Here is a 16,318-nt window from a genome sequence, read left to right on the forward strand (position 1 = left end):
AGTTTTGAACCTAGTTATTCCTATAAGGAAGACATCCGCTAATGCCACTGTACCATCTACCTCCTTCTCTTCCCACTCCCTGGTGCTTGAATACAAAAATAGTTTCCAAACTGCTTGGATAAGTAGCTTCGCTTGTGTCCCATGATCAGTATGGTATGTCTGGAATCACAAACTTGCTGTTTTAATAGCTGGCAGAGAAAGACCCACAGAGATCTAACATGCTCAATATGCAAGATTTTCTGCATGTTCAAGCAGGGGAGAGGGGATAGCATGCTCCATCTTTAGAAGCTCCTGTTGTCTACATTCTTAATGACCCAGCACGCCTGCTGTCTTTTGTCTTTCTTTAGTGCACTCCAGCTCAAAGGTAGGGATATAATAAATATGTTAATGCACAGGAGGGAGGATGATTAGACTGACATGACATCCTTTTCTCAGAAAATTGCCACAGACTGTATAAGGCAGTCTAGGGACCTCTTTTGTATTAAAATACACAGTGACACTCTAGCTGAAGCATCCTTTAATTACTAAATTACAATGAAACTCCGATAAAAGCATGTGTGACATCCGCATGAATGCCAGACAAACTCATTGCAATCAGTGCTCTTACAACAAACACCAAATGAAATACATCAGGAGAAGAGGGGACAACAAGAGGGTTGCCTGGAAGAGGCCAAGCTCTCAGACAACAGGATGTGTTCCAGGGGTGTTCTAGGGCAAGGCTGAGGTGCATTGGCAGAGCTGCCTGAGAGAAGCTGCACAGTGTTTGCCCACATTATAAACATCCCGCTTTCTTGCAATCTACTCCTTCAGTTACATGGCACAATCCTTCAGTTTTTCTTTGTTGCTGGCAGTGTTAAATCTTGCGCCTGCTAGATCACGTCTGCCTAAACATCGGTGATGAGAAGAATCTAAAAAGGTCTTTGACAACATGCTTGGATGCATGTACATTTCACCCTTTTACAAATATATTTGAGAGTGAACATAGTGATCATAAAAGTGAAGCACTAACAACATTAGTTTAAAGGCAGGTATAGAGCAAGCAAGCCTCCATCCCACCTTTCACGCACATACAGCTCCTTCAATGCAACTCATCTGTGACTTGCAACGCCTGCTGCTAGTCAGATCCCACCCACTCACAAAAGAATGTCGACCATGCTGAGTTGTGTTGTGCACAAATGGGAATAGAAGGAGACATCTCCAAACCAATTTTCACTTGTGGCCTCCCAAGTCAGACTTTGAAACTACAGCTGACATGAAATTGTACTCACACTCTCTGAACCAACCACCTGTGTCCCTCCCATTCAACCTGCATAATGCACCACGGAGACCTGTATGAACATTTCTCCAGATTAGTAGCTCCTGCTAACCATAAAGTCATTTATTTCCAATCAAGCTAATCTTTAAAACGTATGCCCGTTTCCAAGGCTAGGTCTACACTAGGGGGACGGGGGGGGGGGGGTCCTAAGATAAGCAACTTCAGCTACGCAAATAACGTAGCTGAAGTCGGCATATCTTAGGTCGATTTACCTGGCTGTGAGGATGGTGGCGAGTCGACCGCTACCGCTCCCCCGTCGACTCCGCTTCCACCTCTCGCTGCGGTGGAGTTTTGGAGTCGACAGCAGAGCGATCGGGGATCGATTTTATCGCGTCTACACTAGACGCGATAAATCGATCCCTGATAGATCGATCACTACCCACCGATCCGGCGGGTAGTGTAGATGTACCCCAAGACAGCATTGTTTACATGCAGAGTACAATGTAATGAACCTTGGCTTAAGTTTAAACTCATTTTCAGCTGAAAATATCCAATGTTTCTTTTTACCTCCGCCTGAACCCCCAAAAAGTTACTCCAGCTGTGACCTGACCAGGGAGTGCTGCTAAGGCATGGGTCTCTGCATAGGTAGCCCTGGCCTCAGTTGATATTTAGGGGGACAGATCAACTGCTTGCTTGTTCAGCAAGATGAGAAAGGGAGCCTTGCAGACCTTCCTGTCCCCTCTCTGTGCAGGTTTTAGAATTTGGCTCCTAATAAGAGGGGTTGTTTCTATGCAGGGTGGATCTGAGTGTCATGACTTGTGTGTTTCCACTAGCTAAAAATCAAGCTAAAGCTGTTACCCTGCATCTCATCTAGAAAAAAAGGTTAAATTTAGGAAACGTGTAATTAGCATGCTAGCTAAACCAGACCTAAACTGGACCACTTTTACTAAACAAGACAAACCCTTTTGGGAGATGCTGTACGGCTAACCTTATGCCAGTCACGCTTCTGAGTACGACGGACTCAGCCAGCAGCATGCATTAATTTTAAAAAAGTAAATAGATGTCCCAGCTTATTCATGGTGAGGATTATTTATAATGTTACTATCTTTCTACCCACTGGCCGGAGTCAAATGAGTGCTGTTTTCTTTTTAAATAATTGTTCAAGGATAGAAAGTCCCTATGGTTTCTAGAGCAGCAGGAAATGTGCAGAACACTAAAGCCATCACTAAATGGGGGAAGGGACTGGGAGAGAAAGTGAAAAGTAACTGCTCATTGGGCAAAATGATCACTTCAATATAAATATTTTACATTTACAGTAAATAATATTTAAAATAAAAAAGACAAGGATCAATGCAATAATAACCTAGTTTACATGAAAATATTTTAAAGCTTTAATAAAGATTTTAATGTTCACAAATCCACAAATTTAAATTCTGCAGATGTGATGTATTATAAGGAATCTTCATCCATGGATAGCTTAAGGCCTCTCTAGTCCTATTTTATTCAGGTTCTTATACCTCCCTCATCATTGTAGTATCTGAGCACCTTCCAATAGTTCGTTAAGTGATACGATTAAAATGTCGTTTATTCTTGCTCTCAGCCGGGCCCCCGTGTGGGGGTGGGGGCGGGGGCAAGTGTGTGTGTAGGGTAGGATTTTAATTTTGTTTTGTTTTGTGAAATGTACATGCTGCTGTGTGTGTTAGTGAAGGCAGGTTGAAGAAGTGTGCCTTGCACTTGGACCAGAAGATGGTGAGGTTTGTGATGGTCCTGGCTTCTGGGGGAGTTCAGACCAGAGACTTGGACCAGCCCCCAAGAAAGCTGTCTCCTGAATCTGACACAAGAATGAGAGACAGACTCTTTAATTAACGTTTTATTATTTATTTTGCATCTGGTAGTGCCTAAAGGCCCCAACCAGATGCCATTGTGCCATGTGCTGTAGAAACAGAGAGTAGAAGACAGTCCCTGCTCTGACGAGTTTGCATTTTAAAAGACAAGACAGACAGACAAAAATAACAAAATAACTTGCCAAAAGCACATTACTTTGTAATTAGAGTACAATTTTCCCCAGTTTTTCCATACACATAACTGTCCCACTCCCAACTTCCACTCTTTCCAGCTGCCACTTAAACCTCTTCACCGTCCTTGCCCACCGTGAGTGCCCTCCCCCATCAGCCTCATTGTGACAGATGGACGCCCCCCCCCTCCCACACACACACAAACATCCCTCCAAACCACACACTGCCAAAAGTATGTGAAGGCCAGTTCTCAGCTGATTCCTCTTCCCACTGAGTGAGGTGAAACCCTCTCTTTCAGATTTGTATACTTTTTGCCCAAAGTTTCTCCTTATTGGAAAAAGACCAGTCTCAGTGTTGGAATAGATTTCATTGATTCCAAAAGGTACATCAAAACATCGTCTGAGAATAATGAAATTTTACTTTTTGTGGAGTTGTTCAAAATTCTTACAGCTAGTAGATCAATAACACTGGCAAATAATAATGGGGGAAGAAGACAGCTCTGCCTCATGCCTTCTGGTAATGAGAAGGATTCTGTGTTCAAACCATTGACTCTTACAGTGGAGTTTGGTTTATCATAGAGCTTTATGAACCCATTTCACAAACACTCCACAGAAACCCATAGCCTATAGACCTTGAAAAGGTCCAGCCACCACATCTGGTCAAAGACTCTGTCCCCAAGTAATGCCTGTACAATGGCCTTAGAGTTCCAGGAGTTCAGAGTGAGTCGGGATGCTGCTTTCTCCCACAAATGTCCATGTGCGCACAACACAACCCCCCACATCCAGTAGTTTAATGCCACTGTTGGGGAAAAAAATAATGACTAGATTCAAAGGTGGATGGAATGACCTCCAGCAATGTTCTGTTAGATTTGAGTTGGTTATTACTTATTAAATCTGGCTCAATTATTATCTATTAGATACAGTTCAGTTGATATGTTCTTAAGGGATTCTTGGTGGGGTTTGGTCATTGCTATGAACTATTTACAGTTTCGCCTAGTCTCTAAGGCCCCTATATACAAAGGATCTTAGGTGTCTAAGTCTTATTTATAGGTAGGACTGCAATACACACAGCTCTTGCTTGGCTTGGCTGCTGAATCCAGTAGGTGCCTAAACTCACCTGGCGCCTATGGTATTGCAATAAAAGTTCCCTATTTGCCTATCTTTCTGCTTCTGGGCATGCATGGGGCTGCTTCACTGTGGGCATCAGGATGCCTATCTTCTGCCTAATCCCCAGAGCAATCCACAAAGCCGGGGAAGTTGTTCCTGTGATTTTTCTAGGTGCCTAAAAGTGAGGCATTGGAATACCTAAATTTATTTGTAGATCTGGGCCTAATTGATTACATAATTAAATCACCTCACCGAAGACATGCCTTGGCTGGTATACCATTCAGTTGTATCTGTCAGCAGGTCACTGGGATCTGTATTAGGAACATAATTGTTAAGCCCCTATTTTGCCTCTGACACATACCTTCCTTCCAGCTGAATCTTCACTGTGATCTAACATCTTGAAAGAGGTTTTTGAGTAGGACAGCTACTCCTTTTTTTCCCAGGAGGAGCTAAACTAAAGAAATGTAACCTAGCTACTTTTATTTAAGTTTGATACACATTGGGTCATTTGAATGAGTATGAAATGCCTCCAAACATATGAATTTCTTTATATAAAAATTATGTTTTTCCTTTTTGTTGCTTTATTTCATCTATTAGTATTTGGTGTAATTTTATTTTATTAGCTCATGGTTTAAAGTAAAGGGAAACTTTTTGTTTGTTTGTTTTCCTCAGTTTTACTCCTTTCCCAGTCCAATTTGAGTTATATGAATTAATGGCCCTGTAAGGCTACAAAACAAAAGCAACTGGGAGATATCTGCAAAAACTACATTAGATGTCCAAAGTGAGATCGATCTCAACTTCTGCAGGACAGAAGGGCCTATGGAATTTTCACTCTTACCAACACACCTTGACATATTGCTTTGTCTGTTCCCAGGTTTATTGCTTTTGTACTATGTTTCCTCTGGACTTTTCTCTGCCAGTGAAATACTTTTCTTAATCTCTGTTGTTCTCAGATTTTCTTGGCAAACTACCTGTTTTCTCTTACTGGGGAATTTAGATGACCCATGGTGTCATCCTCTCCTCTCGTGCTGGTTTAGTGAAGCAGATCTAGACATATTACTGTTGCCACATTGGTTTGCTAATAAGATACTCAGCAGCTGGCAAATGGCTGAATTCCTTCTCCAGTCTCTCCCTGCCCCAGGGCATGCTAAAGGCTAAAACACTCTCAATTCCTCTACACTGGGGGCCACTATAGTTTAATTTGTTTGATGTTGTTGAATTCAGATTGGGTGAGGTTAGAGCTCTGAAATTATCCCACCATCTTGTTGTACAGCCACTTGTTATACTGCTAATTGTACTCTTTATACCTCTTTCTCAAACGGGTGGCATGATCCACATCTCCACTGAATGACTCCATTGACTTCAGTGAGTGTTGGCTCGGACCCCACATGCAGAAAGCTTGTGTCTGAGGCACTGCAAAACTGTTGCTGACACCTAATGTCACTATGATTGTCTTTTTCTGCTGGAACACGTGCTGCCATTTTATATCCTGTTCATTGTATGCATTTTCACACTCTTTTGATTGACTGTGTTCATTGAGGAAAAACTGAATGATCTTCCTTAGAGCAGAAAGGGAATGACAATAAAAAATTGACAGATTGTTCTCTGGGGCAGAGAATAGGGAAAGAGAAGACACTTGATCTTTTGGGTGAAACCAAAGCAAAGTATAATGGACCATCTTAGACGTGCATTGGCCCAAACATACATAGGTTCCCCAAATTCTTATTCACATTGCAGATTTTAGTAGCAACCATTACCTTCCCCAGCATCTGAAATTAAACGTTCCTCCATTGTCGATGAAAAATGTCCTTTGACAAGTGCACCCATTTACTTTTATAAATTCCACATAAATGAGACTCCATTATGCCTCCCAGGGGATCAAAAGAAGGTTGTGCTGATGCTAAGGGCTAAATTGACCATCTGTCTTCTTAGTGGCTTTCACAAATTTCCATCCCTCTTTGCTGATGGCGAAGTTGCCAGCCTATGGATAAATATGCAGTACCCCTTCTTACTACAAATCATTGCTAAATTCCAATGACAGGTCTCCATACTCCTACCACGGAAGTTGAATAAAGATCAGGCTGTTGCTCTCCCTCCCCCAAAGAGGGAAGCAAAGAGAGGTGATTTAACTATAGCGTTTGTAATGTCACAGCTCCTATTGCAGTGAAAGCGTTCGGTAAGCTTTATCAAACCTTTAACTCAGGTTGGCTCTGATTAATCGCTCATCCTGGTTGGATGCATTTGATTAAGCCTTGTTTATATGAATCCTAGTGTGAATCCGAGTTGGACATATTTTTAAACAAAATTTTCTCTTTATGTCTGGTTTCCTCCAACCCTTCCTTCTTTATGGGGGTAGGGGCACGAGGGGTTTACAATACCCAGTCAATCAATTTCTTGAGACCTTTCATTGTTACAGTAGCTGAGAGGCATTGGCATGGGACAGCTAGCTCCAGGTTCTCCTAGCATTGATGACTAGGCCGTACCTCAGCTTGGCAGGATTCAATTTCAATTGATAAAGGTCGGTCAACGTCGATGTCAGTGGACACATTGCAATCAATGAAAAAAAAATCAGTCTGTTGTCGGCTCTGTGGCAGCATAGCGGCCCTCTTTAGTCCCACTGTCACGGATCTGCTTTCTCACTCACCAGCTGTGGGTGTTGACCAGGACCCCCTCTTACTTCTGTGACAGTGGGCTTGCAGAGGGCTCTCTGCATGACTGTGGGGCCACTGACACATGATCCCCGCAGGCGCAAGGTGTGTGTAGAAGAGGTGGCTGCGGTGCTGGTAGGGCAGAGTAGAGACCCCTAGCCAGAACTACGAGGAGGAGGAGTGCGAGCCCTTGAAAGGAGCCATTCAGAAGCCAGGTGGCTTTCCCCGCGGTTGGAGGCCGCTGACACTCTGAAGAAACTTGCATTAAATTAAAATTGATAAAAATTGGGGGGGAAGTGTTGAAAATAAAAATTGCTTTTTTTCCACTGAAATTTAAAAAAAAAACGAATTCTGCCAAGCGTCACTGGACGTGTGTTCTGAATCAATGGTGTGTGCAGGCGCAATGGGACTGGAAGACCACCATGTTTGTTTGGGGGTTTTTGGGGGGCGGGGTTTGAACCTCTCATCTCCCTGCTTCCCCGGGGGCAAGTATTGTCATCACACAGAGAGACCACCAGGGTAACCCAGAAGAGTAAATGCAATCACCTTGTCAGTTCAGGTCCCCAAAAGGGGACTGTTTTCTTTTAGAAGACCGAATTGGATTTTTTAGGTCAGATCTTCAGCTGGTGTAAATTAGCATCACTCCATTGAAGTAAATAGAACCACACTGATGCACATTCTGCTGAAAAGCTGATCCTGTGTTTCTGTGATTATTAATTAATACATGTGGATTGTGGTAGCACCTAGGAACCTCAGCCATGGACCTGGACTCCGTTGTGCTAGGTGTTGTATGTTATCATGCTACAGTAGAGTTGGGCAAAGTTTTGTAGATTTTGGTGTCCTTTGTTTATAATTGGAGCTTGGTTCAAAGGTTTCTGTATCTCCTTCTCTCCCTTTTTATACCAGGCGAAACCCTCTTCACTTCCACCTCATTGCAGATGCTATTGCCAAACAGATCCTGGCGACTCTCTTCCAGACCTGGATGGTCCCTGCTGTGCGCATAGACTTCTATGATGCAGATGAGCTCAAGGTAAAGAAAAACAAAACAAACTTCAAACTGTTTTATTTTTTTTTATTTCTACTTTATTTGTCTGGTTTTGAGGTAGCATTCTGATTGGCTGACAAGAATTCCAGCTTGTGTGTTTGAGAACTCAGAACTAACCAGAACTCTCTGTGTTGCCCAAAGTATTACAACTACCACACTGTGTGATTAGTGCCACATCTAGTCCAGGAGCCTTAAAATTCTACCTGCCTTGCAGAAGATTTCTTGTCCTTCAAGATGAATTACATTGAATAAAATTTCTTCCCTGTAAAAGCGACACAGCTTTCTTGCAGAACAGATGGAATCTTAAGCCTCTCGTACTGTAAGCACTCAGCCTCCTAGCACTCCTGAGGCATGTGTATTAGTAAGGCCTTGTCTACATTCCGGGGGGAGATAGATCTAATTTACGCAACTTCAGCTACGTGAATAATGTCGCTGAAGTCGACGTACTTAGATCTACTTACCGCGGGGTCCACGCTACGCTATGTCGACGGGAGACACTCTCTTGTCGACTTCCCTTGCGCTTCTCGTTCAGGTGGAGTACAGGAGTCGACGAGATAGCGATCTGCAATTGATTTAGTGGGTCTTCACTAGACCCACTAAATCGACCACCGATGCATCGATCACCGTGCATCGATCCCCCGGTAAGTGTAGACAAGATCTTCGGCTATGATTTTGGCACAGAGGTCACAGTGTTCAGGGTAATCATGAATTTTAATAACATTTGAGACCTCCCACAGCAGCAGCTCCTGTGTGTCTGGCTCTCCGCTCCAGGTGTTGCGACCTGGTTCATGTGGTCACAGCACAACGTAGGTTTGACACGTCTGCCCCTCCTTAGATGGAGATGGAAGGGTGCACGGGCCAAACTTGATCGGTGTTGCAACCTAGCACCCAAAGTCACAACACCCAGAATGGGGAGCCAGGCTCAGCCCTGCTGGGCACTGTTACAGGGTGAATGCAGAGTGGGTTTGTTCCTCCTCCTCCCCCACCGCCTTGGGATGTAACCTTCCAGTGACTGGGATTTTTCCCTGTATCTCTGCCATGAAATTGACTAAAAACTTGCACAACAAAAATCATAGTAATAGTCTGAGACATCCAGTGCTTAATTTGTGCCAGGGCTGAACCCCAGCACCTCTAGGCTTGGCAATCTATAGCCCTGGCACCTCTGGGCTTGCCTCATCAGTTATGAAAGTAAAAAATGTGTTTGAGCTCCAGCACCTAATTGCTTGGGTCCCGGCACCTATTTCATTACAAATTAAGCAGTGGAGACACCATAACAGCACACATTCTGAGGTGTATTGATAATTTTTTAGAAATAATTTGCTGCTTTGTCTGGACTGCCTTTCAAATGGAATAATTATGAGGAAGGCTCTGTCAGTGTAAAAAAATAAATAAAATCACTTATTCCAAACATAAAGTAATCATATTTCCATAGCAGAATTACAGAGTTTTAATTAGATCACAGAGGTTCAACATTGAATTTCAGGGCTGCATGTTTTTCAGCTGTGCAGGTAGATCTCGCTATTCAAAATTTAGGATTTGGAGATGGTGGCAGTAATTTGTATAGCATATCAATATACTCGTTGCTAAACTTGATCAAGACTCTGTAGAAAGGTAAAAACAAATTTTAGCAAATTGCTGTACTAATTAAGGTAAAATCAAAGCACTCCACTTGCTAGGATCTTGAGAACAAAATGTTGTGGAAAGAGATGGTAAAAGTGAAAGATGATCCTTGAGCAAAACTTTGTTCATTGCTGTTTTCATTATTTTAACATCTTTTCCACACGAAGCAACAGGCAGATATTAACTTAGGTAGCTAGGTACCTTCCTTAGTGCTGTGAACATTCATTGCAGAGAAGGATGTTGTGGTTTGTATGTAGGTATATTATATGTCCCCGACAGTAGATGGTAGGGCATAAACAGTACTTGTTCAGCGTCTCAGTTGGGCAAGATTGATCTGCTAGTCCTTTCCTCATTATCCTTTGGGTCTGTTCCAAGCTAGTTAGGTCAAAGGTAACAGAGAGATCTTACGTGGTGCAATTATTGATATGTACAGAAAGTAAACCATCCCAATACAGCCACACATACTTAAAGTGTGTTGTATTACACAAGCAGTTTCACTGATTTCAGGGAGCCTAGTTACAGAGTATGAAATAATAATACTCAACATGGGTGAATGTGACAGCACAGAACCAGACCCCATGACTGCAAAGAGTCATTGATATCAGTGCAGTTTTAAGGGGTGGGTACAACACATGGCACGTATAATGCTGAATCATATCCAGAGCCTCCTGCAAGTTTCAGCCAAGTTTGCAGTAGGATATACCAACATGTTTCTGAGGAAGAGCAGGTTGAAACTAAGAATATTCTATGGAACAGAAATTCCAAAACGTTTTTGTTTCAGAAAAATCAAAACATTTCAGTTTGATTTTTTCCTACATGAAATGGAGCAGTCAGCTGCTTCCCAGCACTAGAAGACTCCTCGGGCTGCCCCTCAAAGTTAGGGGGTTCCCCTGCAAAAAGCAGGGAGCCTGAAAGCCCTGAGAGTCCTGGCTCTAGAGCAGGGAGTAAGGAAGCCCTGAGAGCACCATCCTGAGCTTGGGCTTCCAGGTACCCTGCTGCAGAGCAAGGAGCCTAGATTGTGAACCCCCTGCTAGAGCCGGGCTGCCAGGCTTACTCTGAGGTAGTCAGCATGGCAATGCTGACTGGAAGCTGTGTGCCCTGGCACTGTGAGCTCCCCAGCAGCCTGCCAGGTTTCCGATGGAACCCTGCCTTGCGTTTCCACAGAAGTTTGTTGAAACCGAAACATTTCTGCAGAACATTTGGTTTCAACAAATTGGCCTTTTCTGGAGGGGGCAATAAAAGGCTACTCTGATGTTTCTGAGGTAATCTCAGTAGTGAATTTGGCATGACTTGTTTGGGTTTGTTTTTCACCGTATTTGTGGGAACCTTATTACCTTGGTCAGTATTAGGAAAGCATATGCGGATTGTGGAATAATTTGCTACCAGTTGTACCATTATCAGAAATGACATATGCATGATAGAGTGTGTATTATGTTTGCTTTTAATGACTCTCTACTGTTCCATTGAAATCATTCAGTTCCTATGTGAGTCCCAATTGCTGAAGTTTTACAGCCAGCTTTAAGATGCTGTTAAGTATCTTTTTTATATTTTTCCTTTTATTCGCTGTGTTTTGTAGCACCATGTTAGCAGCTCAGAAATGAAATTTTTCTGTTTTTGTCCTTTCTCCATTTGGTAAACAGGGACATACACACCCATTATTCCTAATAGAGCAGGAGTTAGGAGTTTTTGTTTACTTCATCCATGATGCTTCCACAAGCCTTTTCACAAAGTCCTGAGAATAGTCTTTGGTTCTTGACTGCTTCTGCTGAGCCAACAGAAGGGGGTTGTTTTGCCTAGGTCCTATATAAATAGTGTCTTTTGAGATGAATTTCTCAGCAGTGGAATGTTGTTTTCAAACAGCTGTTTAGGATTCAGAGGACACTCCCTACCAGATTATATACTTTAAAAAAGTAGAATTTGGGACTTAGAATATTTGGCAGATTCTAAAATGTATATTATTTTCCTTAGAGTTACAGCAAGTAGTGTCCCAGAGGAAGGGAGTGAAAATAAGGCTGTTGACTAGATGACATCTCTGTTAAGGTTTTAGAGAAGCTTGCAGGCCTATGCTGCAAGAAGAAGGGGATAAAAAAAGAAAGCAAAGACCACTGATTATCCAGATTTTCTACTCCCAACAATCCCACAAATCTGGTTTCATCCTGCTACTGTGACTACTTCAAACACTCCTTTTTAAATCTGGAGCGCAGCGATTTGACTTTGTAATGTGGCACAGCTGTGTATATGGTTCTCTATTATACATCTATTCCTCCTTCCCCTGAGCCTTTTCCTTTTAAGGGATGATAAAGAAAAAGCAAAACAAAACAGAGAACTCAGACCCATGAAAATAGAATCTGTGTAAGAGAAACTCTATGGAAATGGATGCCTACCACTAGCCTTACATTATTTTAGATCTGGATTTATTTCTGTCCCACACTAATCTGAAGTTGTTTGTTACAAATTTTTAACATTAGACACCCTTAATCAGGAAATTCAGGTTATGAAAAATGTTTATGGTTAATACATTCCTATCATGTTAAACTTCCTATACTGTTTTCCTTCCTTTGTCTTTCATTGCTACAGATTGGGTTTAAGCAAACTAGTTTTTGAAGGCCATGTCTCTTCCCAGCAAACTAGTTGGGAGGGAATCTGTGTCCACTAAAAAATGAGTGGTAATTCAAAATCTGTAGCACAACAGAGCCTTTGTTATGCTCCCAGAAGATCTATTCATACATACTCAGTAGCCAAAGTGCTACTTCCTCTGTCGTCCCAATTTCTTTGTGGTACAAACCAGTCCATGCAAAATAATAAATTAAAAATTCAAATGTTTTCCATCATGATTTAGACCCTGAATTTTGGTAAAAAACCTAAGATAAAAGCACATTGAATGTGGGTCTTGAGATTTCTTCTGTTCAATACAAGACTTGCAATGAAACAAGGGGGAATCCAGCAAGACAGACCAGAAATGACTGGAATGTCAGTTGCATGGATCGCTTTTGCTGCTGCTGGAGAAGACTTCCAGAAATACCCATGTGCCTACAATCCTGTTGCTAGAAGTGGGTGAGTGCACTACGAGCAGCTTTCCCTGTAATCTTGTCTCTGGAAGGGGAGCAGACCACCAGAAAAGCAAGACAAACTGCTACAACAGAGCTTTGTGTCATGGAACCTTGGTTTTTTTAAACGTTATGGGTCAATTTGAGACATTGAGTGCAGCATTTCCCCACAGAGTTCTGCCACTATACCCCAGTGCTGACCTGCAACAACCCCTAATACTCCTGCCTGGGGCCTGTCCTGAGCAAAGACTGCTAACTGTGCTGTGTTGTGATATAGAGTTTTTGGGCTATTCACAGGAGTGAATTAAGAGACTCCCAAACTAATTGTCACCAGTGTCCCAAGTTAGAATTTGAACCAGAGTTTCAAAAGTAAAGGCTTGTGCCCAGCCCAATATGCCAATTAATGCTGCCTACTGGCACTGGGATCGACCTGCTTGAGATCTTTTGTTCGTTTTTGTACCTTACCACTGTAGAAATTGTGAGCACCCTTTGGGGCTCCTTCTGTTATGGAACCAAAGGGAAATCAGTGCCCTCATTGCACCCTCACTGGTAAGCTACTCTTGCCATTCTTCTTTCTTTCATGCATAGACTGCGTAAATAATGAACCAAGCTTCCCCATCACCACCACATGTGCACTACACACACATGTACACCATACTCTTTTCTGAAAATTCAACAGCATAGACTCCTCTTTGGTATTCCATACTTCAGTTTTGCCGTTATGGTACCAAGACACGCAGCATCTCAAGCCAAGAACTTTACCGGGGGAAGAGAAAAGACAAATGACTGCACATGAGATTTTTCCAGAAAAAATAATCCAGTTTTATGAAAATGATCCAAACCCACATGCTGTCAAAGAGAAAGTGCTCAGAAATGACTGCTACATGTCTGGTGCTTTCCAGTACTGCAACTGCATTCTACGGGAGCTTATTGCTTCTGAATCAGGGATCTGCTGTATTGAACACATTTTTTTTCTCAAATGTAAGTATTATAGTAGATCCCTGTTCTTGGATGTATTCTCCTAGTGCACGACTCAGAGGGAGCGCCTGTAATATAGTTTGAAATGTGGAGCTCTTCAGTGAATGGTGTGTACCTCCTATAACTGCTGATAAGAGATAAAGGTCAGCCCTTTTTCAGCCATTGGTTCTTTTCTTGCCACTAATGAGTGAGGAGCTGGAAAGAGAAATATTAGCTATGCTTTCTGGATCATGTAGACCGTTACATGTGTCTAAGGGATACCTCCCTGTCACATTAGTGATAGTGGGATGGCATTTCACAGTTCAAGGTATTTCTTTTGGGGACTGATACCAGTCCCCATGTTTTTACAAAACATGGGGGTAGGGGGATAGCTCAGTGGTTTGAGCATTGGCCTGCTAAACCCAGGGTTGTGAGTTCAATCCTTGAGGGGGCCACTTAGGGATCTGGGGCAAAATCAGTACTTGGTCCTGCTAGTGAAGGCAGGGGGCTGGACTCAATGACCTCTTGGGGTCCCTTCCAGTTCTATGAGATAGGTATATCTCCATATATTTATTTATTTATTTAGTGGATTTACAAAGAACTGGAGTGAATATATTGCCATGTCCACCTGATAGGCTGAGCTAAGATGGCAGACTGGAAGGAATCCAAGTAAAAGCCTAAACCACTACCAGGGTCCTGAAGTTGTTAGAAAGCATCCTAAAGTGCTTGGTCCTAGCTTGTTTCTGACGAACAACTGCAATATATAGAAGCACTGCAGGCATGGATGTTTCCTTTTCCCTTCAAGAGTCCAAGATACCTTGCATTGTACGGAGAGGATAATAAAGAGACAGACTGTATCAGGAAGGACCATGCTACGAGCATTCAGTCACATGATGAAATGCTGCTAATTTTACCCATGACCTACCTGCTTCCTAATGAGACACCTTCCCAGAGCATTTAGGGTCCCAGTGGTTACAAGCCGCAACATATCTCTGGTAGTGCATCTGTGTGTGATGGACCAAATTCAGTCTTTCCACATCTTCAATATCCATGTCAGTGTGGGTTACAGACAGTCCTCCTAACTTTGGGTTTGTGTACTTGCTTTAGTGCTGAAGTTCATGAGAAGCCTATTACTTAAGGGCCACCCCACAAATATAGTCTTTGCCATGATAACAAAGCTTTCTTTTGAGCCTCTTGATATCAGGGAGCTTGAGTTCCTAAGGTGAAGTTTTATTACTAGTGGCAGTGACATCAGTTTTCACAGTAAACAGGTTTCAAACTCAAGTGGTTGTTCCATCTACAGTAAGTGTCACGAGGACAAGATAGTGCATAGGACTCACTCCTCCAAAGCTGGTGATGAAATTTCAACATAGTGTATTATAATTTGTTGTTAATCTTCTCACGTGCTTGTGCCTTTTCTCATGCAACTGTTTTCCACAACTGAATGGACCCCTTAGCTTCTGTCTAGAGAAGGTAAAAGCCATTAGAATATCTATCCAGTTTTATTGTTTTAACTGACTCTTTAAGAACTATATCTTGATGTCTATCTGACTGCATTTCTCCTTTGTTATTCCTTAGGTAGGGATAAAATACAATACTACGCTAAGGTACATGTGTTCAGAGTCATGCCAATGATCCTAGCCAGCCCCAGATCAGTTACTAGCCAGGATATTTGCAGGCAGATAGTTGGAGTTTTCCTTTAAATGCGCTATCAAAACATCACTCCTGGGACTTTGATGCAATCTGAAGTTATATTTGCCCTGCCATTATTACAGAATCTGGGCCTGATCCTCAACTGCTGTGAATTGTCGTAGTTAGGATCCAGCTTGTTATTTCTTGGTTTGGAGGAGCTCTACTCTCTCACCCCCATTATGTATTTATTTTTTTCAGAATGTTTCTCTAGTTAGTTCTGTATTGTTTGTGAGAGATCTTGTCTCTTTCTATTGAAAACAAAAAAATAATACATTTCTGTACCATTACATTCATTGCCTCTTTGGGTTATTGTTGGTGTTGCTTGCTCATAACTATAATAAGTTTTATTCATTATTAGTGTGTTTTTCCCCAGACTGCATTCCTGGAGCTTTTAGTTTCCAAGAATGAGCATCTATTATCATAGTTACTGTTGGAAAAAATAAAAATCCTTCCTGTAATTCTTGAGCTCTTAAAGAAGTAGTTTCAATGTAATAGATTCCCCACTCACCTGTCTTCTATCCCTGCAGGGATTGGAATGATTTATTTTTCTGCTAATACTTTGCTTTTGCTAAAAATAAAAGAACTGGTGGTTCCTAACGGGATAAGTCGTTTATTCCTCACCAGCAGGCAAGTGTGTGCCACCTGCTGTTGAGACTGTTACTGATACTGAATTTTGAGCTTTTGAAGTCCCTCTAGTCATGTTCTGGGAGCAAAAACCTAAAAGTAAAGAGGCGGGGGTGGGTAGAAATCTGTGATAATTACCTTCTGAATACAAAAATTACAGATAAAGACAGATTATCTATTTGATCACTCCATCAGAGTTATCGTGGTGTCATCAATCTGCCATTGGCTCCATATGAGCACCTTCTCCCTTAGAGCAGTTTCTTCTGCACCTCTTACCAGTTGCATCCCACTAGATTCTGTCCTATATGA

At 42.2% G+C, this 16,318-nt stretch overlaps 1 protein-coding gene across 1 annotated transcript in view; it reads left to right on the top strand.

The window, feature by feature from the left end:
* The window catches only part of LARGE1 (LARGE xylosyl- and glucuronyltransferase 1), a 358,667-nt gene that overhangs the window by 184,656 nt on the left and 157,693 nt on the right, over nt 1-16,318 (top strand). Inside the window, exon 5 of the mRNA XM_026657558.1 lies at nt 7,931-8,054. Within this exon, the coding sequence (XP_026513343.1) occupies nt 7,931-8,054 (124 nt within the window). The remainder of the gene's footprint in view (nt 1-7,930; nt 8,055-16,318) is intronic.

Source organism: Terrapene carolina, unplaced genomic scaffold (genome assembly GCF_002925995.2).
Source record: "Terrapene carolina triunguis isolate 2854851 unplaced genomic scaffold, T_m_triunguis-2.0 Scaffold247, whole genome shotgun sequence".
NCBI classification, from domain to species: Eukaryota; Metazoa; Chordata; order Testudines; family Emydidae; genus Terrapene; species Terrapene triunguis.